This window comes from Mesocricetus auratus, unplaced genomic scaffold (genome assembly GCF_017639785.1).
Source record: "Mesocricetus auratus isolate SY011 unplaced genomic scaffold, BCM_Maur_2.0 Super-Scaffold_100024, whole genome shotgun sequence".
Classification (NCBI taxonomy): domain Eukaryota; kingdom Metazoa; phylum Chordata; class Mammalia; order Rodentia; family Cricetidae; genus Mesocricetus; species Mesocricetus auratus.
The window spans coordinates 28,225,009-28,250,381 of NW_024429205.1; the positions used below are offsets into that span (position 1 = coordinate 28,225,009).

Consider the following 25,373-nt stretch of genomic DNA (forward strand, 5'->3'; position numbering starts at 1 on the left):
TCTGCGTTACCTAACAGACGATTCATCATAGACACTGGCTGAAGGTAAGAACTCACCACTTTCTACATCATGTTGCAGGAATTTGTAGGTATACATTCTATCATTTCTCAAGTCAGCTCCAAGGTAACTAGGGTACTATTATTTGCATGTGTAGATATTTTGCTAATTTGTTTCTACTATTTCCTCAATCAGACATTTACATTTAGCTCCATGTGACTGAGCTAGAACCAGAACCAGCATACTATGACCTGGGGACTGGAAAGGCAAAGGTGCAGCTGACCTGACCCGCATCCTGCTCAGACTACATCCAGCAATTTGCCTGTCCTGGGTGACTTCCAGCACTGACACTGCTGGTGCCCTTTAAACTGGGCAGCAGAAATCTCTTCTACAGGCAGGACGACCTCTGTGGTGCCCTGTATTACAGTCTGTTGTACTCTTCTGCCTCACATAGTGAAAGGATCCTTTAAACTGGGCAGCAGAAATCTCTTCTACAGGCAGGACGACCTCTGTGGTGCCCTGTATTACAGTCTGTTGTACTCTTCTGCCTCACATAGTGAAAGGATCCTGGCTGACGGAGGCTGGTTTGGATGAGGGAATGGATTCGTGCAGGATTAGCTCTAGAAGCGCCTCATCAAGTAGACCTGGCCTAGCTTGGGGACTAAGGAAACAGTTTATAGGACAGCGTGCCTGCTGGCATTTATACACCAAACCAAGAATGAGCAACTAAGCAAAGACAACAGCATCCCTCAGTTCAGACAAACTGGTTAGTATGAAAACTGTCAGAGAAAAGCTAAGGGCATAGAGAAGTTCCTATCCACTTCTTTCACTTTGTAAATAATGGAGCAGAGTGAGGGCAAAGGCTTGATAAGTCCACGTGTTCCTACTTACATCTCTTCACATTAACAGGGATCTTCATTACAGGCAAGAGGACCCACTTATAAATGAAACAGTCACTTAAAACGCTTAAGCATAAGGACTGTAATCAGCAGTCACAAACCCCTGGGAACCATCAGATAAAAACCCTTAGACTGTCTGGAGGATTCACCTATGACATGGTAAAGAATAAAGAACCAGAGAGATACTTGGAACTGTAACAGAAAATTATCTTAAACATGTCTTTCCCCATTGATAAAAAAGTTAACTAACCCTTAAAAAAAGAAAATTAGAATGTCCTCACTTTTTGGCTGGGGCTGTTTTCTGCAGATTCCACATCTTCAGTGTGTGGTCCTCTGACGCTGTGATTAAAACGGGCTCGATGGGGTGGAAAGCAAGGGCGCGGATGCCATCAAAGTGACTTCTTAACGTAAACTTAGGGTTCCACGTCTTCCTCAAGGCATCTTTATTATTTGCTATCTATTAAAGAAACAAAATATCAAGTTGGGATAGCAGATTTGCTAATAAACTATTACACTGTACAATTCTCAAAACAGTATTTCTTAAATTTTTTTAGTACTTTATATTTTACATTTCAATCCCAGTTCCCCCCTCCCTCCTCTCCTCCTACTCCCTCTACTCCCCACACACAAACACCTCCCATCTGCTCCATGGAGAGGGTAAGGGCTCCCCTAGGAAGTTTACTAAGTCTGTCCCATATCTCATTGAGGCAGGACCAAGGCATCTCTCCATCCCCAAACCCCTGTGTCTAGGATGGGCAAGGTATCTCTCCATAGAGAATGGGCTCCACTAAGTCAGTTTGTGCATTAGAGTTAGATCTTGGACCCACTGCCAGTGGCCTCATATATTGTCCCAGTCACACCATTGTCACCTATAATAAGGGAGTCTAGTTTGATCTTATGCAAGTTCCCCATTTGTGAGACCAGAGTCACTGATTTCTCACTAGCTTGGGTCAGCTGATTCTGTGGGTTTCCCCATCATGGCCTTGACTCCTTTGTTCATATTATCACTCCTCCCTCACTTCAATTAAAACAACATAGTTTTTAAAGCAAACAACCAAAGTAATGAGCAAAATTAGCAACATGTGGCAGTTTTCATTGACAAGATAAGAAATGTGGAATAAGAGAACAGTTAACATAACTCAAGCTAAACTGTAGGAAAGTGATGATCCCAAGTGTATCTCTACTATTGCTAGTTTCGATCCTGAATGTGCTTGAAGGCTTGGTCACCAGCCTGTGGCACTCTCAGGAGGTGGAGTCTTTAGCAGATGGAGCCTAGTCAAGACAGTGACATCACTGAAAGGTCTCCCTTGGGAGAAGCAGAGGCCCAGCTCTCTCCTCTGCATTTCCCTGAACACCATGAAGCAATGGCTTCTTCTGGCGCTTGCATCAGAACAATCACCAGGGTGTTTTCAAAATCAAGCAACTCAATACAAACTGTAGACAGAAAATGTAATTTGAATCAAAGAACTAGGCTTTATTGTTGTTTTGTTTTTTCTTTTTCTTCCTTTAAGTCTGTGTCCTGGCTAGTCTTATGTCAACTGTGTCAACCAGCTAGGCATTTGAGAAGCAGACCTCAACAGAAAGAAGTTGGGCCTATGGGCAAGGCTGTGATGCGTTTTCTTGATGGGCAATGATGCGGGAGGGCTCACTGTGGGCAATGCCACCCCTCGGTGGGTGGTCCTGGGCTTTAAGAAAGCGGACCGATCAAGCCACTATCAGCACTCCTCCACGGCCTCCGCTTTGGCCCCTGGTCTCAGGTTCCTGCCCCGACTTCCTTCAGTGACAGACACTGACATGCAACTAAGCGGAAACAAAACCTGTACGACCCAAGTTTCTTTTGATCATGGTGTTTCAGCTCAGCAACAGAAACCTTAGGAAGCTTGTCAGCTTAAAATAATCACTTTTTAAAACATGTTTTGAAACTTTTCTTTCTTCACTGAGATGGAAACAAGATTTATAAACTTGAAATAGAAAATGTTAAAATGGCTGTGACACACCTGCAATCCCAGAACTTGGGAGGCTAAGGAAAAGACTTAGGTAGTCACTGAGCCACACCTTCGCCTGTGCTTCTCTTTACACACGCACTCAGAGTGCGGACACTAGATGCCATGAGGATGCCACGCAGGGGGCCATGTGATAAAACACTAGTCTTCAGCCAATGACCATCAACGGAGCACAGCCTGCCAACAACTCTGACAGAGCTTGGTCTTCTCCAAGTCAAGTTCTCAAGTGAGAACACAGCCAATGCCAGTATCTTTACTGCAGCCAGTACAACACAGACGAGCCAGTCTGTACAGTCCAGATTCTAGATGTAGAGAGATTAAAAATGATAATTTTCTTTTCTATTTCTCTTTTATTAAAAAAGATTTCTTTGGCCCTTGTCGCCTGCAAGACCAAGATGGCCACAAGACTCACCGCCTTCCTTAAGAATGCCTGGGTGGAGCATCTGGTGCTGGTGGTGTCTTTCTCAGTCTGGGGCCTCGCTATAATTATGCCCATAATCAGCTCCTACACCAAGTATGCCAGCATGATCAACAGAGCCACACTCTACAACTACCCAGTGCCTGTTTGAGATAATAGAAACATGCCTGATGTGCCCAGCCACCCCCAGGATCCTCAGAGCCCAAGCCTGGAATGGCCGAAGAACCTGTGAATACTCCTGATGGGATACTTCCCTGTTGCCCCCCAATAAAAATGTGAACCCCCCCAAATTTTTTTTCAGATGGAAGCAGATGAGGAGTTGTGCAACTGACCAATGGGCCAACCTCCAGGTGTACAATTAAAGTGAAAGAGGAGTGATATATGAACACAGGAGTCAAGACTATGATGGGGAGACCCATAGAATCAGCTGCCCAGAGCCAGTGAGAGATCACAGACTCTACACTGTCAACTGGGGAACCCGTAGAGGACTAAACTAGGACCTCTGAATACAGGTGACAATGGTGTGGCTTAGGCGGTATATAAAGTCACTGGCAGAGGGACCAAGATCTAACTCTAATGCATAAACTGACTGCGTAGAGCCCATTCTCTATACCTTGCTCAGCCTAGACATGGGCAGGGGTGCCTTGGTCCTAACTCAATGAGGTGGTGGGACAGACATCCTAGGGGAGGCCTCACCCTCTCTGAGGAGACGATGGAAGGTGGGATGGGGAAAAAGAGGAGAGCGGGAGGAAAGGAGGGAGGGGAACTGGGATCTGAATGTAAAAAATAAATAAATAGATAGGATTTTCTCATACAATATATTCTCGTTAGTTTCTCTCCCCCAGTTCCTTCCAGATCTTCCATACCCCCCTCCCTATCTGAATCTCCATCCTTTCTCTCTCTCTCATCAGAAAACAGAAATTTAAATCATAATAATAAAGTAAGATAAAACAAGTGGGATAGGACAAAACAGAGTAAAATGAGCAAAGGGAAAGCACAATAAACACATACAGAGAGACACAAGTGTGCTCACACAGAAGTCCCACAAAACTGGAACTCATAATATATATTCACAAAGAACCTGCAAGGTCTAAAAATCTCTGACAAAGGACTGATTATGAGACAAAGAACCTCCCAAAATGCTATTCGTTCATTGTGTACTTTTAAACAATATACCAGTAGATTACTGGTATGTTTAGTAAAACATACAACTACCTTTGGAAAGTTGGTGATTTTTCTTGAGTGGGGGAAAAAGAGAGTCTGCATTAGAACCAAGTCTAAGTTACATTAGCTACTGAATAAAGTCTCCGTGGTTTAGGTAGAGAGGACAAAAGTGTGACGGGAAATGTGCTTCCAGCCACGACAGGCGAGGTGATTTGGACAACTGTGCTGTGAGGAAAAGCAGAAAGGAAGGGAAGCTACAGCTGTGAAGAAAAGCCGGCTCCCAGGGGAGCCCACACGGAGGATGCCTGAAGAGACAGGACAAGCGCTACTGTAAGTAGGACATCAACTTATCGCAGGCGCCTGAACAAAACACAGCTCACACTTTGCAATGGGAAAGAATCCCTTTCCCTAGCTAAAACCAATGCGTATGCTATACTGACCCACAAATCTAGGCAAAGTCTCTAACTTTAATGCACAGGTTATTTAGGAAATGTCAGCTAATTTTTATATCCATCTTTGCAAAGTGTGAAATTTAAAACTAAACCAAGATCCATACTTGTGAAAAAGATTTTACCTCTGCCACTTTTCTATAAACTTAGCTGCTAATTTTCAGACACAGTAACGGCATAGAAAAGAAAACTGCTACTTACATCATAAGCCAGTGAGTCTGCTTCATTGGCCACTGTCAGGCCTGCTAACTCTCCAAGGCCCAGTTCACTCTCGAGAGCTTCATCTGCTGCCATGATAAAGGACTTCCCAGAAGAAGGAGGAAACGTCAGGGCTTCCACTGGGGAGACAAACCCAAGTTGCACGTCTTAACACTTCACAACCCGTCCCCACTTCTTTTACTGCATTTCTGGTAAGGGAACATGTACACTTTTGTTTGTTCTATTTTTGGTTTTGGAGGCTAGGCTGCCCAGCATGATGGCAATTCTCTGGCCTCAGCTTCCTGAGCACTGGGATTAAAGACCTGAGGAGCTATGTGCGTACCTTACATTAGTGTTAGGCAATTCTGTAAACAGTGTAATTCCATGATCAGAAAAATCTTAAAGACAGCTTTTCACAGATAATCCTAACAGCATCATCTAATTATAAAACTAAAGCAGAAACAAATAAATTATTGTCCTTTTCTTTACCATTACAGAGAAAATAGTAAATTTCGCCGGGCGGTGGTGGCGCACGCCTTTAATCCCAGCACTCGGGAGGCAGAGGCAGGCGGATCTCTGTGAGTTCGAGGCCGGGCTGGACCGATAGCCTCCAAAACAATACAGAGAAACCCTGTCTCGTAAAAACCAAAAAAAAAAAAAAAAAGTAAATTTCCCCTCTATTCGACATTTCATGCTAATTACTCAAATAACATCTATCAATTATGAAGTATATTAACAAGTGGTTCGAGCGGACGTTGGTGGCACATGACTTTAATCCCAGCACTCGGGAGGCAGAGGCAGGTGGATCTCTGTGAGTTCCAGGACAGGCTCCAAAGCTACAGAGAAATTCTGTCTCAGGAAAACAAACCAAAAAAAAAAAAAAAGAAGAACAAAAAAAAGATAAAACTGATCAATTCTATAACACTTCAGAATGAAAACTGCACAACTCAAATTTTATTTGAGAAAATTAATATACACTATTAGAAATCAGAATTGCCTCTGAGAGTAAGACAAGTGGCCAGTGGTTAAAGAGGCCACACAGGATGTGGCTACACACATGTTGGTGATGCTCTCCCTCTTGATCTGGGGTGATGGCATGGACAGTCAGTGGCTAATTCTGATGTTGATGATTCAATGAGCTGTTCCCATCTGTGCACACGTTTCATTTCATTTAAAGATGTCTCAGAACTTTGATAGCTGCCACTTGTGATCTGAGATGGACTTTTCTGTGTAATCAGCTTGAACATCCCTACTTTGTAACTCTGAACGCTGCACTTCAACCCTTTCAACAAGTATCACTCAAGAGCCAATGAAAAGCAAAATGTTAAATTAAGATTACATGAAAGACAACTATTCCAAAAGGGAACTAGAACTTGCCTTGCCAGAGGTTGCTTCATTGATTAGAAATACTTAAGATGAATTTAACAAGTCAGAGGATTTGCTAAAGAGATGAAGTGAGTTAATTATATCCAGTACACAGTAGACTTAAAAGCTGTCTTTCAGTGCTATAGCTAATCATGTTTAATAGTAGGTACCTGTTGAACACATTAAATAATAGTTGTTTGCTTTTAAAAACAGTAGTGGTATCTGGGTGTGATGGTGCACACCTGTACTACTACTTTATGTAGCAGTAACAGAAACCCAAAATCTTTGTCAGGAAAAAGACAGTTACTGTAGAATAAAATAGAATATAAATTAAACCACTATCGAACCACAAACACACAAGAGAGGCATTAATAAAAATGGGCTTCACTTAGACTGCTGCATGTCATCTGAAGGGTTCAAATAACCCTGGGTGTTTGCAGGGTGGAAACTGTCCAAACAGTAATTTTCAGGCCAAAATGTCAAATAATTCATGTGTGCCTAGGAGACTAGGTATTGGCAGGTATCTTTTGTTTGTTCTGTTTTTCATTTCTAACATTTTCTTTCTTCTCTCTCCCTCTCCCTCTCTCATTTGTTTTTGTTTTTTGAGACAGGGTTTCTTTGTGTAACACTCCTGACTGTCCAGGAACTCACTCTGTAGACCAGGCTGACCTTGAACTCACAGATATCCACCTGCCTCTGCCTCCTGTGAGTTCCGGGATTAAAGGCATGGGGCACTACTGCCCATCCCATTTCTAACATTATCTTGTTCCTGAAACAGCAAGTCTCCCGAGACTGAGCACAGCATGGGTTAGTACTAACACTCTAGGAAGGTCTAGTCAGTAGTCAGAGACAGCAACGGGCACATCATGTCTCTAAGTGAGCGGGCATCTTGTTCTCTTCTGCCTCAGAAGCTAAGAAAGTTACTTTGGGTAACAAAATACTGCTGCCCTTAAAGAGCTTTCAGAAAACTAACTGGAATTCAAACATGACACCAAGTATGGAAGCTTTTCCCGAAAGCTGGATGAAGAATCTTTAGTAACAGGCAATTAAATGTGCAAGCAAATATTCTCTCCCTCCCATACCCCTGTCTCCTTCACTCCCTCCTCTACCCCAGTGCAGGGGACAGAGCTGAGCTCTGTGTGACAGAAAAACACCCTAGCACCAAGTGACATCTCCAACCCTGAACTTACTAGAAACAACAAAAACATTCAAGAGAAAGGATTTTATCTCAAATATAAAGTATAATGTATAGTGTTAAAGCTGAGCTTGAAAATTATCAGATATGATTTTATGTTAAACAAAATAGAGCTTTAATTATGTTAAAATACATGCAAGTGGATAAGGACTTTTGAAAGGAAACTTGGGAAGCACAAAAGCAGGTAGTTTTCCCTCCATTTTGCTGTTGGTGCTTTGAGAAAGGTAGGGTCTCACTATGCCTTTGGCTGGTCTTGAACTTGCTCTGTAGGCAGGCTGCCTTCAAACTATCAGAGAACTGGTTTCCTCTGCCTCTGAGTGCTAGGATTAAAGCATGTATCACCATGTCTGGTTCCCTTCATTTTTAAAATCAATGATAAATTGAACATTTAGCACCAATTTTTAGACTCATTTTTCTCAATGCTGGAACTGAGTAAGCCTATCACCACTCTTGTCAATGGAGCTAGGGCTTATTCCAAACCAGAAACTAAGAGTGGTTCATAACCTTCGCCCCCCCCCCCAAATCGCAGAGGAAGCTGCAGTCGACCCCACCGACTTAAGAAAGAGCTTGTGCTTGTGTGGGCTGGTGCTCTCTCAGGCACCCGTCCCAGGCACAGGTCCAGGTGCTCACCTTCATCTGCCCTCCTGACCTCCTGCTCAGGGAGCCTGGAGCTGCTGGGTCTGGAAGGGGAGCCAACAGACGGCTGCAATGAGGGAAGTTCATCAACATCTCTCAAATTAGCAAGCATGTCTTGTAGTTTTGACCTATTGGGCCCTAGCCAAAAAAGGGGGAGGGCAGAGGAGAAAAAAAAAAACAAAAAACAGAATCACTCATTTCATAAAAATTGTACAGTAAGCTTTTTCACATCTGCCAACATTCACTTTTAAAATATCCTACTAGAGTGATCAATAAGGAGTAGTTATTTTTGAAGTTTTCAAAGTTTAAGAGTTTATTATTTCTGGAAAAGAATGATATTTAAATGTATATTTTGTAAATTAAGTTAATGGAATCACCATGTGAAAAAGAATGCCATGACCAATATTTATCATTAAGAGTCATACTCATCTACAATGAAACCAATGACTATTGGTCTAAATGAAGAAAATCACAGATCATGAACCAAATGTAAATTCAACTGAACAATAACGCCCCTGCTTGTTTAAATTCAGTTACATCCATTGCCTTACATCCTGCAGCTATGGAACCCAAAGTGAAGTCTCATGCCCTGTTGGTCACTTACCTGGGCTCTGATTCTTCATTCTCCCACATCCCTGTTTTGACTGTTTTATATAGGATAGAGGCTGAAACAGATCTTCGGTAGTTTTTCCTGTTACAAGTTTAATTAAGAATGGGAAAATCTTACCCATAGTCTGTTATGGTATTTCCTATACCAGCAAAGAACACAACTATTTCTAAGCAATTTTAACTAATGCCTAGAAAATTTAAGATGATGTGACTGGAGTACACAATTTGACTGGATATACTCACAGCAGACCAATTAAAGACAACAGGAAGTTTACAGTGGGCAACAGCTCAATGAAATAGTGTATTTTGGTAGCTTATAAATTAATGTTTCTCCCACCAATTCAAAGCTTTACTTCATTTCCCTCTTTATCACAGATCTTCACTTGTCCTCATATTACTGTTTTAACAAAATAGCAAGTGAAAAGAATGAATAAAATGTGCTGACCTTAGTCTACACTCCTTATCTTCAGTGCAGGCCATTCACATTTCTCCCCAGAGAGCTAATACTTCTTCATTTAAAAAGTCCATGCACTATATATTTAAATATGATCTCTATCTCCAGGTGCAGGGAACCCAATTGCTTCTATTAGTAGGAATACCATTCCAGTCAAATGGTGCAGGGTTAGATCTGAAAGGCTAAATTCTAACCACAATGTAAGAGGAGATAAGTTCCACAGAAGTCTTGGCTACCTTTCTAATTAAAAGATCTTTAAATTCCAAAACACTAATTTTATAACATAATGGCTCAAAGAAACACATCAACACTTATTTATTCTGGAAATACTTTCTAATGTATGATATACAAATTTTCCTCACCATTTTAGTTTAACTGGCTTGGGAATAGTTCTAAAAGCCATAGCAATCATGTGTCAATATATATTTTAAGTTTAAATTTTTTTACTGTATTTGAATAAAGGGATTAAACAGTTTTTTTTATTTAATCTTTCTCATTCTGATTTTATCTATTTTGAGGTAACACTAAATGATCTCATCTCTCAGTAATCTTTAAAACTGTGCTAACATCTATAATGGACATAGACTTTTCATTGAATTAAGAATTTAAAAATTCTAAGATTTTTAAATACATATTTAACTGTTTTAATGATAACTACCAAATTGTAAAACAATGTCCGCCAGGAATGACTGGTCTTGATATGTTTTGCTATAATTAAAAAGCAACAATTTATAATCTATTTCTCTCTAAATTTAGATTTTGACCTCATTTTGTACTATGTTCACATCTCAAAGGATAAAGTTCCTGCTGCCATGAAAAGGAGAAGCCGTATTTATCATGTCCATGAGTAGAAGCACAAGAAGGTAGTCTAATCTTCTTCCACAAAGGTAATTCGTTCTGTTTTTTGAGACGTCTCATGTATCCTGGGATGGTCCCTAATTCCTCACATAGCAAATAAGACCTTGAACTCCTGGTCCTCCTGTCTCTACCTGCAGAGTACTGGGATTACTGATGTGTCACCACGCCCCGTTTACCAAGTTCCGGTGATGAGGCTAAGGCTTTGTGCATGCAATCTAGGGAAACAATCCACCAACTGAGCTACATCTCCAGCCTCTAAAATGCTGTTGAATGCTGTTTTTATCAAGGTTTTGACATACTTAACTAGATCTATCGACAAGCTTTTAATTTGCATGATGAGTTATATGATCCACAGGGCTACAAATTTAATTTTGGCCTTTGTTTCTGATGTGGCATACATTTTATTGAAAGAGGAAAAAAGGTAATTGGTAATACTGTCATTAATTAAGGTGGTCAAAAAACATTAATATTAGAAAACAGGCTCATTTAAATTATATGTTTGACTGTGTGCCCTGTACAGCATATAGAGACGAGAGCAAATGAATTTCATGTTGTGAACACACAGACTGTTCAGGGGTAGAAATTAACTTATTTTTGTCTCATAACTGAGAGTAACTTTGATGGAGTGTCAGGAAGTAAACATCCTGTGACTGAGCACACAGACCTGCAAACATCAGCTCATGTCTATGCTACAAGGTTTTCCATTCTTGTTAAAATTCCCTATTTACATATGAGTTTTGCATAGTTCATAATCGCAACTGCTGCGTAATTTCAACCCCTGAGAGCCGGTGAGGAGTGGCCAGGAGCAGAAATGGGAAGAGTAAGTATTTTAGGGAAACACTGAACAAAACCTAGGGAGCTGTAAAGATGCAGACGTTGGAGTGTACACACAGTGCTTTCCACTTACTCTTCACCCCTTTCTTGCCCTTCCTCTCCTTTTTGTATTGCTCCTTCAGCTTGCTGATTACTCCCTGGTCCACATTCCAGGCTTCAGGCACCAGACACTGGTCTTCCTTTTCTAAACAGAGTGAAACAAACAGTCTTTCTTCAATGAAATATCAAACACGCTAAATAAATGTCTGAAAGACACAATGTTTTTTTCATAATCATTCACCAAAAAAGCCATTTTTATATTCAAGTAGGTGACATACAAAATGTAACACCTAACAAAGTCAATTCAATTTCCTAATTGACAAAACATTTCCCTTGAAAAAGACAGAAAAAATAAACCTAGATATTTAAGTCCTAGCATGTTATAATCATTTTCAATATTCACATCATGTATACAGCAATAGAAGATTATCATTAAAAGACTACACAAAACTGTCTTAAATGGTCTTTTCAAGCATTTTAGACAGGCCACTGCGGCCAGGGAGGCAGATCAGCCATTCTCAGAGAAGCGTCCTCCTACAGCAGCTGGGAGCAAACACAGAGACCTCAGCCAGAGAATACGCAGAAAGTGAGAGGCCTTGGAATGCTCAGCCCTAAATGGGAGTTCTCCATCAAATCCCTCCCCTCAGGGCTCACGGAGCCCTGCAGAGAGGCGGCAGACTGTAAGAGGCAGAGATGTAGGACACCAGGGAAGCAAGGCACTCTAAATCAAAGCTCACATGAGCTCAGGGGCTGAAGAGCAAGCAAAGCGCCTGCCTTGGCCTCCACTGGGTTCCTATACATATGGATTCCAGTTCAGGGTTTTTATGGGACTCAGGAGTATGCAAATGATCATTATGCCTTCTTTTGGGTTAATTTGTTTTATATTATTATATTTTATTATTAAGATATAAATCTCTTTTTAAAAGATAATTATCAAAAGCAAAGAGAGAGAGAGAAAGAAAAGAGGTTTATGCTTTGGGAAGGTGCTACTGGTTTTATGAACAATGCTAGATCCGCCAGTGAGTATCAGACAAGTAGGAGTCTTCATCTATAAGAGCCCGTACATGGAAAGTACTTGATCAATCTGTTTGTTGAATTAACATTGGAACTATCTGAAATAAACCAGAATAAACAGAAATCTATTTTTAAAGTAAATTAAGTTTCAATCCAGTTTAGAAAAGTGTCTGTTGGATCTCTGAATATAACATCTGTCAGTAGTAGTAACAGTCTATTCTTCCAGAAGGACTAACCAATTTAAAAAACTCTAACTTTGGGGGACTGGAGAGATGGCTCAGTGATCAAGAGCACTGACTCTTTCCCCGGAGGTCCTGAGTTCAATTCCCAGCACCCACATAGTGGCTCACAGCCACCTCTAGTGAGATCTGGTGCCCTCTTCTGGCAAAAAGGCATACATGCAGGCAGAGAGCTCATGGGCATAAAATAAATAAATAAATCTTTTTACCAAGTCTTTCAAAAAATTTTATTTATTGTGTGTGTGTCCCCATCCCAAGAACCACAGCACCCATGTGGAGGTCAGGTGACAACTTGCAGGAGTAGGTTCTTTCCTTCTACTATGCAGGTTCAAGGGAGCAAACTCAGGTTGCCAGGTTTGGCAGCCAGCACTTTTACTTAACAAGCCACCCCGGCACCGCGCAGTGCTAGCCACCCAGGCAGTGCTAGCTACCCAGGCAGTGCTAGCCCAGCTCCTGCACTTGAGATGTTTCCACCTAAAATACCTAAGTAAGTAGAAATAAGCCCAGGCACAGAAGGCAGAGGAGAGACCTTCTTTCTGTACTTTCTCCTTGGTTTTCAAGCTTTGGTGTCTTGAAAAAGCAAGTCTTCAGATATCTGTTGTGTTCCTTATTGCAGTTACCTGAAATTGCTCTAGATTTTGCTTTAAAAAAAAAAAAAAGGCAGGTGGGGGGGATGGACCAGCACCAGTCCCTGACAGTGTCCCTGAGGGTAAGATCTTAAAGGTACAGTAGAAAAGCTATGCAATGTAATGACATACAAAGACACTACAAAAAAATCTAATGGATTATCACTGCCAACAATAATATTGCATGACCATAGTAGTATTTACTTGTTCTGGGGCAAAACCTGCCAACAAGATTTAGACGCATTTTCCTTGAGGTCTAAGGACTGAAAAGACAGCAGGGTTCAGATGCACAACAGCTCCCCTCCTCTCACAGGTTCCAGAGAAAATAACAAGATCAGCACCCCAACAGGAGTATCCACAAATACCTCTAACATGACAGCGGGCTGGATTGGGGGGGGCATGGCGTTTATCTGAATACAAAGAATTCTGGAATACACACAGTGTGCAGAGAAACCTCTTTTTTTCCCTTTAAAGCGATTTAAGGAATTTTCATTGTATATACAGAGTTTCTGACAGAAAAAAAGCTATGACAGGGATTTTATTATTAAAAAAAAATTAAGAAATCTGTTCCCTGAACTTACCCAAAAGAGCCTTCCTAGTTACTAAGATGATCAAACAGTGTGAAGAAAGAAAATTTTTAATGTAAGTCAAGAGCTGAAAACACATCTTGTTTTTTTCTTTTTAGCTCTAGAATTATTTCTTTTCTTCACAACAGTATTTTTAAAGATTAGGGCTTAAATTAGTAATTCTAATGTTTGCAGCCAAAAGGTAAAATAAGATTTTGCTGGATATAAGTAATACCATGCTGTGGGATTGTAGTCTGGGTTCCCGCGCTTGAATCTACTGGATTAATGCTTAAAGCAGCTGTCTGAACACAAGCCAGTGAAAAGCTCATAATGTCCATCTGCATCTCAATGGCACTCAACAAGTCTATAAAACAGTATCTGTGCCATGTTTATAGAAGCCTTATCTTTATGGACAAAATATTAAAAAGTACTTCAAACAAAAAAATCACTGGTTCATGTTTTAGGAACACTAAACTAGTATCACAATAACTGCCACTACATTCTCTCGATAAATACCTGTGAGTATTAGGTACTTTCTTCTTTTCCTTCTCTCTTGCACACACATATACACATATCTGACAAACTGCTCACTTCTGAAGGATTTATCACAGTTCTTTAAAGTACTACAATAATCTGTCACAGAAGTTCCTGCCAAATATCTGTGTTAGTGCTTGTTAGAAGTTTCAGATATTTAGTGACTTAAAGTAATCAGAACACCCCCCAAACTATGCCTGCATAATCTTTAAAGACCTAAAGAACACAGAAACTATAACTTTCTAACATAATTTGTTTTATGTAAATGTAAGACATAAGAAAACTAAATTCCTCTATTATATCCTCATACTCAAGTTTCCCCAAAATCTAGGTTAGTGGGTTTGACTTGTCTGAGCAGAAAGCAAAACAGCCCGTGTTTTATCCCAAATTCTTTTCATGCTGCATTCCTTATACACTAAAGGAGGAGGAGGAGGAAGAGGAGGCACTAGTCACACTGTCTTCCTTATAGGTAACCACACAACCCAGACAGCACTGACACGTGGCATTTCAGTGTAGTGTTTCCAAGGCATCGTCCTCCTGGAAGAACCTAAGGCCCTTGGCTGAGCCCAGCAGGCTTCCTTACCCCAGTCGGTGCCGTCACCTGCACTTCTAGATTGACTGTCTGTGTCCTCCGATGTGGCCAGGAAGTCAAACTCCTTCAGAGCTTCCTTTGTGTCTCGATCCTCACTGCTATCAGGCAATGCTTTTTTCCGAACAATCTAATCAGAGGAGAGAAAACATGTCAAATTCAAGTACTAGTAAATACTACGCATTTAACTTAAAGAGACAGTGTTCCTTATAATTGAGTAAGCAAAGCAAATGTGTCCTTCAGAATGTATTTTCTGCATTTAAAAACTGTAATAGCTAACTCAGTGAAAACAACATTGTATTTTTTAGAAACAAACATACATCTTAAAGCAGTAATTTAAACATTGTTCAAAGATATGATTGCTTACTTAAGCTAATATATATAGCTATAGATTTCAACGGATAAGCAAAATTTGTTCTCAAATTTACACAGATTACATTCATGTCATGAGAACAATTAACTCTAACATTATACAGTCTGTGCAGTCTTCAGACATTCTGATCTAATCCAAACAGGACACATTCCAGAATACATGATAACTCAATGTAACTATAACATACCTTCACAGAGCCCCTGTCACAACACAAACTCAGAAATGCGTGTCTTAGGGATCATAAAAACACCATAGGGTTCCGACATTATGTGTACTGCCCTCAGCTTCTCTAACGACACTATTTCATGTCTCACTATGTAGCCGTGGCTAGCCTTGCAACTGAATTGTTCCTGACTCCAGAATGCTGGGATGAGAGACAAGTTCCATGTGCCCAGCTCAGTAGATCTTTATAGATTCAGTTCCCCCTCCTAAAATATTGCTAGTGCAGAATGAGATAACTCAGACTTAATACAGTATTGTTATGATGCACTTTTACATATTTAAAAATATCTCTGGAACCACAAACCCAGAAGAGTTTCAAAATTGAGTGCTGAGCCCAGTGTTCCTGTGTCAGTCTTCACTATCCAGAGAATATGGGGAAAATTATGAGTTATTTAATGAGGCTGTAATTCTCTGTTTAGTTATTACTTAAGTATTACTCTAAAATCAAGAAATACTTTCATGCTTACAGTACTTCTCAACCTAGCAAACCCATTAAATACAAACAAAAATAAAAAACAATAAAACCCATAAGACAACCACAGCAGATTCTGAGCAGAGAGCCCAAAGTAAATGGTTTTGTTTGTTTTTTTAATTACTCACACACCATTTCCTGATAATTTGCTCTAGCTTTGACCAGACAGCAAAAGTCAGTATAAATAACGTCTCTGAAGAGTGGCACCAGAGCTGGAGAGATGGCTCAGCAGTTAGGAGCACTGGCTGCTCTTCCAGAGGACCTGCGTTCAAGTCCCAGCACCCACATGGTGGCTCACAACCGTCTGTAACTCCAGATCCAGGGAATGCAATGCCCTCTTCACGACTCCACGGGCCCCACGCACACACGTGGTACCAGAACAAACAGGCCAGCCACCCATACACATAAAACAGAACAAAACAAGGAAGAAAAGAAAAAGAAAGGAAAGACCGGCACCAACAGGCCACCCCACCCTTGCAATTCCACATATAAAGGCATCAGCTACTCCTAAAGGCTTCATGTCTCCATCTCTCTGACTCTGCTATAAAACCAGCATAATCAGGAAGAGTCCTGTTCTAACTGCCTCACAAAAGGGAGAGGGAAAAATCCAGAAATAGTGCCTGGAACCTCAGATGTCTCAATGTCCTAAGATGTTTTAGATGTCTCAGAGCATTTTGAACAGTAGCAATGCCTAGGGACATGTTAACGTGAAAGGGGGGTGAGGGAAACTTCACCGAGTTCTACCCCTAGATCAAGAACTACAAGCAACTGTAACAGCTGGGAGAAGGAAAATGAACCTCTCCCAGGAGGCACCCCCTTTACTGGTTGTTCAATGCAGGGTGGTCAGCTCTGAAACCATACACATACAACTGTCAGCAAGCTGTATCTGTATGTATACATATGCACACACACATACATATACATACATATGTAACAATAATAACTAAAGCAAAAGAGGCAAGGCTGGGTGGTGGTGGTGTACAACTTTAATCCCACCATTATGGAGGCAGAGGCAGGTGGATCTCTGTGAGTTCAAGGCCAGTCTGGTCTACAGAGAGAGAGAGTTCTAGGACAGGTTCCAAAGCTACACAGAGAAACCCTGTCTCAAAAAAACCAAAACCAAAAACAAAACCATCAACAAAAACCCCCACAAAAACCAAGAAAAGGAAAGAAAAAGAAAGAAAGGAAAAAGAGGCCATTATCTTAAGTCTGTAGAAGGGACACGGGAGGGTTTCAAGGGTGAATAGGTAGGGGAGGGTGAAGGGAGGAAAGGAAGGGAAGTGATATAATTCTATTTCAATTAAAAACATAAAAATGTGCTGATACTTGTTTATTATAATGAGCTCTCATGAAGAATATATGTGTATACACATATAGATTTATTATACTTTCTAAAAAATAAAAATCTCTCAGTACTAAAAAGTATGAGTTATAGACTAGATTGAGTTTCAAGCAGGTTAGAAAAAAAGACAACTTTGAAAATCAATAGAATCTTAGTGATCCTAGTATGAAAGGAATCAGGATTCTTTAATTACTAACAGAGCACCTAGCAGCTCTTAATTCCTTGTTGTTTGCTCATAAGGTCTTGAATACGGTGAATGCTTCTACAGACATTATCTCTTACGCAGGAAGAGATCCTAACTATTCTGAGACGATGAGGGTGGTGCGCTGATGATGTGGTGAGGAAGAGGTTGAACAAAAGATGGAAATGTTCTAGGCAGCAACACAAGGAACAAGCAAACCCTGAAGTCAGCAGAAAGAACCAAGTGTGCAGCCACAGAGACACCATGCACTTAACAACCCAAATATAGCTAACACTACCTAAGAGCCACATTCTCTCAGTTTACAGCTAGTAAACTTTTTTATTTGGAAAAAAAAAAAAGGCTTTTTTTAAAAACAGAATCTCTCTTTTTGTTCTTGGATTTTCAGACAGGGTTTCTCTGTGGCCTTGGAGGCTGTCCTGGAACTAGCTCTTGTAGACCAGGCTGGTCTCGAACTCACAAAGATCCGCCTGCCTCTGCCTCCCGAGTGTTGGGATTAAAGTCGTGCGCTACCAACGCCCAGCTAAACAGAATCTCTTTGTGTAGTCTTGGCTGTCCTAGAGCTCGCTGTGTAGACAGACCAGGATGGCCAAGAACTCACAGACATCCTCTTGCCTCTGTCTCCCAAGTGCTGGGATTACAAGTGTGCTTCACCACACCTCACCTTAAAACAATGTTTTTAAAAATCTACTTGCTCTATGAGCATTTTAATGGGGAAAATTTCAATTAATTTCCCTGTATAGAATGTAATTCATTTCTAAGTCATGCTCCCCATTCTACAGAGTGAAAGCCTTTAAAGCCCCCTTTGGCATGCACCTATCAGACAGGCTAGAGCTAATGTGAAAATTAACAAAACCATTAACAAAATACCCTTTTCTTCCTGGGATGGAGTGTTGCATTTGCCTAGGAAACACCAGACCCTGGGTTCAATACATAGCATGGGGTGAAGATGAGAGAGAAAAGCTTTCTGACTCCAGTATTTAAATGTGGGTAATGGGTAAATCTGTTTCCGACAGATGTGCCTCCATGTATACCCACAATATACTATGGTCTGTGCTAACTGGAATGCTATCAATATTTATGAATCATATTACATAAAAAGAAATTAAGTGGTTAGGAACTAGAAAAGCAAATGGTTAGGCTATTGTTAGAAATTTTCTATCTGATCATTCAACATTCTTTTAATAGTTAATTTACAGGTTTTTAAAATATTCAAATTGATGTAATTACCGACAAAGAAACTTATAACATGAGATTACTTGTTATTAGGCTATGAATAAGGTATTCTGATAGCAAAGTGGTATCTTAAAGTACTCATCACACCAAAAAGTGGAGGGAACTTTAGACAATTAGGGAAAAAAAAAACCAGACATTTAAGCCAGCACACACTATTATACCCTGTTTTGTGAAGGAAAATTTGCGTGACTACTTGATATTTAGATATGTCTATGATAGGGCTAGGATTAGCGGTATAAATGATTAGTGCACAGGGATGCCCTGGCCTGGCTAAACACAGTGAGCACGTCTTCATCTCTTACTTTAAAGGGGAGAAAGAAACGAAAGAAAGGAGGAGGAGGGAAGAGACTACTAGAGAAAGAAGAAAGCAACTTAGAAACACTTCTCACTGTAGGAAATATATGGGAAAACCAATAAACCTATAGTAAGGACTGAGTAAAGACACTTAGGAATTCTGATCAACTGAAGAACGTGGAGGGGAACTCTGAAACTCTGTAAAATTGTCTGGGGCAGCAGCTCCCCTGAGTCTCAGGGCTGATGCTGGCTGCCATCAGGCACCACCGTGTGCCTGTCATAACATCAATAGCAGGGCATGGCTACAGCACGCAGTGGTCAGGTCCTCTGCAGCTATGGACATGCTGCCCTGTTAAATGAGTCAACAAAAGATCTAAGCACTCCATGGGAAAGACTCCTATTAAAAATACACTAAAATTAAAATCAGCAAGAAAACCGTTTTACTTGCCCCAAACTCATGAAAAGAACTTAAGGGTTCAAGATGTAAAGGCTTTTTATTTTTAACAACTGCATTATGGCACCTAAAGATAATGAAATGAGCTTTCTAACTCACTGTGGAAGTATCAATGACACTTTTCTCTCTTCCATCAACGTCCTCGTCCTCATCTTCATCACTGAAATCTGCAGCTGCATTTTCAAGGAACTTGAAGTTGTCCAGCACAGAGGCAGAATCCGTTAACTCAGATTTTCTGGTTTAAAACACACACAACCATATCAAGTACTCTTTCAAAGCATCACCATAGAAATGACTGCTGACAGGGCTCAGTCGTTTATGTTTTGTTATACATGATTGCCTAACTATACCATGACCCTCACTAGCTCCCATCTCCTACAGTTTTGCGGGAGCAGCGTAAGTAGCAGTGTGGAGGCACATCAGTCGTGTCCATTTGCAAGAGCAGCTCCAGTGCAGGCCCTTCTGATTCAGCACAGACTCATCTTCATGTCGGCCCCTCTGTGCTCCTCTAAATACACATATATCTATTATTTTAAGTAGCACTGCCCCATCTTTCTCTATCGTTTCTCCTCTGCAGCTCTTCCTTTGACCTCCCAAGTAAGTTTCCATAACTATGTAGCAGATCTACTGCCTTAACTTAAAAGGCAACACACAACTATTCATAGCATACATATCTTATATGAGAATTATGTTATATTTTTAAGGTCTAATGGAATTCATTTATAAAATTTTTATTTTAAACCTTTGTCTAATTCTATAGTTTTATGTTTCAAATAACAGGAACTATGTCTTCCCAAAGAAATTTACAGAGTTCAATCAACCATTCTTTTAGCCTAAATATGAGTTAAAACAAAATAAACATACACTTATACATTCACAGAATCTGTTTTTTATTTCATGAAGATTTATGACAAATGTCTCTATTAAAGAATAATCTGTATTTGTCTATGTTCATTTAGGTAAAATAGTAAATAAAATCAAATAGTTCAAATAACTTGCATTTTCATACTTAATCTATTAATTCCAAAATATATGTGTATGTTTATCAAAAGAAAGATAAGTAACAATATTATGCTATAAATGAAATGATTAAGAAAGACTTACTTTCTGATTTATGGTTCATCAATAAAACATGATTTTTACAGATTTGTATTTAATTTCAAAAACATCTTTTATGACATTCTAATAGTGATTAGCTGAGCTTCAAGATACTAAAATCTGTTAAATACCTAATTTAAAGCAAATGAAAATACCTTAAATAAAAATTACCTTCCTGAATAAAGGCTTCTAACTAAATAAACTTTTTAATTATAACACTTAATTAACTAAAATTAAATTATTACTAAGTCACCATTTAAAAGCTCAATGCCTTCCATGGCAAAAATATTCAATAAGAACTGAATTTATATCTAAAATAATTACCAGTCAAAATACTCACCCAATCATTGCTGTCTCTTTAACTTCAGCCTCTGTGCCATTTATAACCGAGTCCTGGTTTTTGTCATCTTCCCTGTCAGTGACATCACTTGAGAAGCCCAACAATGCTCGTACTCTTTTGGATTTCACGTCTAGAATAGTATCTGTGTAGCCAACCTCTTGGAGATACCTGCACAAAGACGATCCTCACAATTCAGTCACACAGGAATTAGCATTGTAAGATCTAAAACACAAATAAAAGTATTTCTTCAAACTCACTGACTGCACGGGGTTCAACAGAACAGTGCTGTGTCAGTGAGACTTGTTAACAATACTCCAGCTGCAGATGGAGCGGCCTCTTGCAGTGCCAGCCTCTACAGGCACTGGGAAAAACCAAAGCACTACACAACAACGCTATTCATCTACCCTAAGAAGACACTGCTCTTCGACGCATTTCAGAGCACACGTTTCCCTCCCAACTCCACCATTACTATTTTACAACGGCTCTAGCTGCTTTTGGCATTTCTTATGTGAAGTGTCATTAACTGAAATCCAGAGAGAATGCTTGTAAATAGTTTCCTTCCATGACACAGAAAAGGATAACATTTTTCATAACAGTCACTTGTAGAAGAGACAACTGAATTGTGGGACGTGAGGTATACAGACTCATGTGATGTGTGTAGTTCCAGGGAGTCAGAGGCACAGGAAAGAGCACAAACACCTGGGTCTTAAGTCCATTTCTGCCACTTCCGTGATGTGCAGCAGCCTTACCTCAAGCTGTTCTCATCAAGGAGCCCTAATACCACGCATGATATAAACAAAATCACTCTAACCGAAGAGCCCCAACATTAACTGTTAATAATAATGTGTTTCAAAAACCAAAAGTGGCAGCGGTGGGGCCAGAACAAAGGAAATGACATCGATATCACGTATAATGACATGCATTTATTTATATAGCAGTGTGTGTTCTACTGAGGCAAGATGGAAGCGAAGGATGACAAGACAGCTAGTTTAAATCAGTTTACTTCAGGCTTTCATTTTTACAGTCCCTAGAGCTAAAAGATACCACACAAAGCGATGTGATCAAATGGGATAGTACATCTTATTAAATCAAGATGCTCACTTTCAGTCCCATGCAGTATCTACAGAAAGATCTTGATTTGAAATTTTGAAGGAATAATTCCTACTTGTTGAATTTAATCAGATGTTTTTGAAAACTACTATAATAAAGTAAGATATAATACTTAAACATTTTAGGCTTATTTACATGTATATGTCTTGTGTGCACGTGTATGTGTACCGCACATGTGTATGTGTACTACACGCGTGCCTGGTGTCTGCAGCACTAGAACAGTGTGTTGGATACCCTGGAACTGCAGTTACAAATAGTGGTGAGCCACCGTGTGGGTTCTGGAAACCAAACCCAGGTCTCCGGAAAAGCAGCCAGGGCTTGAAACTACTAGGCCATCTCCAGGCCATTTTTCTATTTTTAATAAATTAATATTTGGTTTTTTTTTTTGAGACAGGGTTTCTCTGTGGCTTTGGAGGCTGTCCTGGAACTCACTTTGTAGACCAGGCTGGCCTCGAACTCACAGAGATCCGCCTGCCTCTGCCTCCCGAGTGCTGGGATTAAAGGCGTGTGCCACCAACGCCCGGCAATAAATTAATATTTGGTATGTACCTCCCTTTGGCAACAAAACTAAAATCAAATTTCTGTTTCAAAACTGTTTTGCCACAGATGTTAATTTCATTACATAGTTAATGCATAGCTTACTGATAAAATTGCACCTTTTTGAGAAGTAGGTAACGAATCTTTTAAAGTTGGAAAATTTCTTATTTGTAACCACTTATTAACAAAACAAAAAACTAATCAGCATTTTAAAAATGATTACTATTTTATAAGCCAGAGTGGTGGTGCATGCCTTTAATACCAGTACTCAGGAGGTAGAGAAAGGCCTGTGATTTCAAGGCCAGCCTGCTCTACAGACCAAGTTCCAGGACAGCCAGGGCTACACAGAGAAACTGTTCTTGGAAATGAAAAATAACTATTACTATTTTATGTGTATGGGTGTTTTGCCTGCATGTTAATCTGTGCACCATGTGTGTGCCTGGTGCCTGAGAGAACAGCAGCAGGTGTCAGGTCCCCTGGAACTGGAGTTACAGACAGTTGAGAGCGGCCATGTGGGTCCTGGGAACTGAATCCAGGTCCTCTGCAAAAGCAGAAAGTGCTCTCAAGTTCTGAGCCATCTCTCCAGCCTCCCAAATCAGCATTTTAAGAGCACTTATCTATTTAAAAACTGAAAAAGCATACCACACGGTGGCACACAAAGCGACTGGGGAAGTTCAGGAAGGAATAGTACAGAATCAGGACTAGCCTAGGTAACTTACTGAGAGCACCTCAATAAAGAGATAAGAAAACAAGCAAACAGGAGCTTTGCGTGGCTCAGAAAGAGATCACTTGCTTGGCGTGGTAACTCACAGTACCAAAAATAAATTTAAAAAGGAAAATATATGTCCTATTAAGACTAAAGTGAAAACAGTAATGAAAATCCACGTAATAATTTAAATTTTTTCTAACTTTATCTAAATAAAAGACAGATGAGATACTATAATATTCTTTTTCTATAATCAAAAGGAATAGATAGCATTAGTCTACTTTGAAAAACTTAGAAATAAACTACTAATAAGCCATCCCAAAAGTTCAATATAGAATACATTTCCTTTTACTTTGGCATAAATCCATATACCAGTTTACAAGGCTACAGGTCTAGCCTTCAACTTGACATCAGACCCCTTGTAGAATCCCAGTTACACATTTAGGAGGAAGTATGTATTAGGCAGCATACAAAATACGGGGATCCACAGAGCTCTTCAATGTACTGAAAATGCTTGTAACAGAAACGTACATGGGAACCCTTGTTGGTTTGGAGCAAAACGTCTATGCTTAGAGAGTTGATGAAATGAGAATAATAATGACATAGAATTCTTTCAACTACATAAATTCCAACAGTGTGGAGAAATGTAAATATGAAAAAAGAATAGTAAATCAATTAAGTTTTTTTAAAAAACTAACTTACTAATTATTTCTTTCAGCAGTAGTATAATACAGGAGAAACTCATGAATTAAAAATACAAACAAGGGGGCTACAGAGATGGCTCATAGGTCAAGAGCACTGGCTGTTCTCCTAGAGGTCCTGAGTTCAATTCCCAGCAACCACATGGTGGCTCACAACTACATACATTGAGTTCTGGTGCCCTCTTCCAGCATGCAGACATACATTCAGGCAAAACACATAATAAGTTCATACATACATACATAAGTAAATTTTTTGAAGAATGCAAACAAAAAAAGCATGAACAAAATTTTCTCACTTTCAGCAAGTTGTACATTTAATCCTGCGTACTTACTGTCTGAGTAGCTGCCGGCCTTGTTTCCACATTAACTGGCTATTTTGCTGTGGCTGCACCTCTGTTTCATTGCCTTCATCTGGAGAATATTAAATCATAATGAAATTGACTTTTTTGATATGTTTTGGCAATTTATAAACAGTGTCCAATAAACATTATAAGGTTAAGAATATGAAAACTGTGACTTTTAAGAGATATGTTTTAGGGCAATATGAACTGTTTTTAACTCAAATTTTGGTTATAAAACTCTGTATGATTAAGTTATCTCTACTGGATTCCCTTAAGAGTAACAAAATTAAAAATTTTTTTCTTCCACTTTTTACTAGACCTATCAAATCATGTTACAGAGTGAGAGCCAAATAGATATGTTATAAAACCTAGAAATGGTAATAAAAGTAAAACAAGCAAAACCCCAAGCAGTCTGATGCAAATGTGTAAAGAAATGATCTCAGAGCTGGGTGGCAGTGGCACACACCTTTAGTCCCAGCACTTGAAAGCAGAGGCAGGTGGATCTCTGAGTTTGAGGCCAGCCTGGTCTATAGACTGAGTTCAAGGACTGCCAGAGCTACACAGAGAAACCCTGTCTCAAAAACAAAACAAAACCAAAATGAACAAACACAAGCTGGCCAGGCATGCTTAAAGCCGTGGGTTCTATCCCAAGCACTGCATGAGACCAGGCACAGTGGCACAAATTTATAATCCATATGGGGAGGCAGAGACAGCAAGATCAAAAGCTGAAGACCAGACTGGGCTCTCAATCTCCTAATAGCCAAGTCATCTACCTAGCCCCAATAAAGCTCCTTTATGCAGAAAAACTAGACCTTTGCACTACTAAAGAGCTCTGTGAATTGTATGGGGGGATTAAAATAATTGCAAATACATACTCTCATGCACACACACAAAGCAGTGTGTTTCATCAAAACACTGATTAAACATGTTTTAAATCAGATAGTGATCGTCTTTTCTAAAAAATTGCCCATTTATTCTTTTTAAATAATTTTTTTGCTGGAGTTTCAGGGTCATAGTTCAATCAGTAGTAAAGTGTTTGCTACATAAACATGTAGCTTTGAATTAAATGCTAGCATTCGTATTTCAAAAACTAAAAAAAAATTTTTTTGGTTGTTCGAGACAGGGTTTCTCTGTGACTTTGGAGGCTGTCCTGGTACTAGCTCTGTAGACCAGGCTGGCCTCGAACTCACAGAAATCCACCTGCCTCTGCCTCCAAGTGCTGGGATTAAAGGTGTGTGCCACCACTGCCCTGCCTCAAAAAC

At 39.9% G+C, this 25,373-nt stretch overlaps 1 protein-coding gene and 1 pseudogene across 2 annotated transcripts in view; one reads left to right on the forward strand and one right to left on the reverse strand.

Annotated features, from left to right (window-relative positions):
* Strn (striatin) overlaps nucleotides 1–25,373 on the reverse strand; it is an 84,471-nt gene that overhangs the window by 12,730 nt on the left and 46,368 nt on the right. The window contains exons 4-12 of one of the 2 annotated variants that reach the window (XM_013115991.2): nucleotides 24,103–24,181; nucleotides 20,717–20,884; nucleotides 19,378–19,513; nucleotides 14,681–14,816; nucleotides 11,153–11,263; nucleotides 8,929–9,015; nucleotides 8,319–8,462; nucleotides 5,132–5,268; nucleotides 1,178–1,353 (exon numbers count right to left, since the gene is read on the reverse strand). In XM_013115991.2, coding sequence (XP_012971445.1) covers nucleotides 1,178–1,353; nucleotides 5,132–5,268; nucleotides 8,319–8,462; nucleotides 8,929–9,015; nucleotides 11,153–11,263; nucleotides 14,681–14,816; nucleotides 19,378–19,513; nucleotides 20,717–20,884; nucleotides 24,103–24,181 — 1,174 coding nt within the window. The remainder of the gene's footprint in view (nucleotides 1–1,177; nucleotides 1,354–5,131; nucleotides 5,269–8,318; nucleotides 8,463–8,928; nucleotides 9,016–11,152; nucleotides 11,264–14,680; nucleotides 14,817–19,377; nucleotides 19,514–20,716; nucleotides 20,885–24,102; nucleotides 24,182–25,373) is intronic. The other variant, XM_005073595.4, reaches the window with a different exon arrangement.
* Nucleotides 3,295–3,549, forward strand: LOC101835243 (annotated as a pseudogene).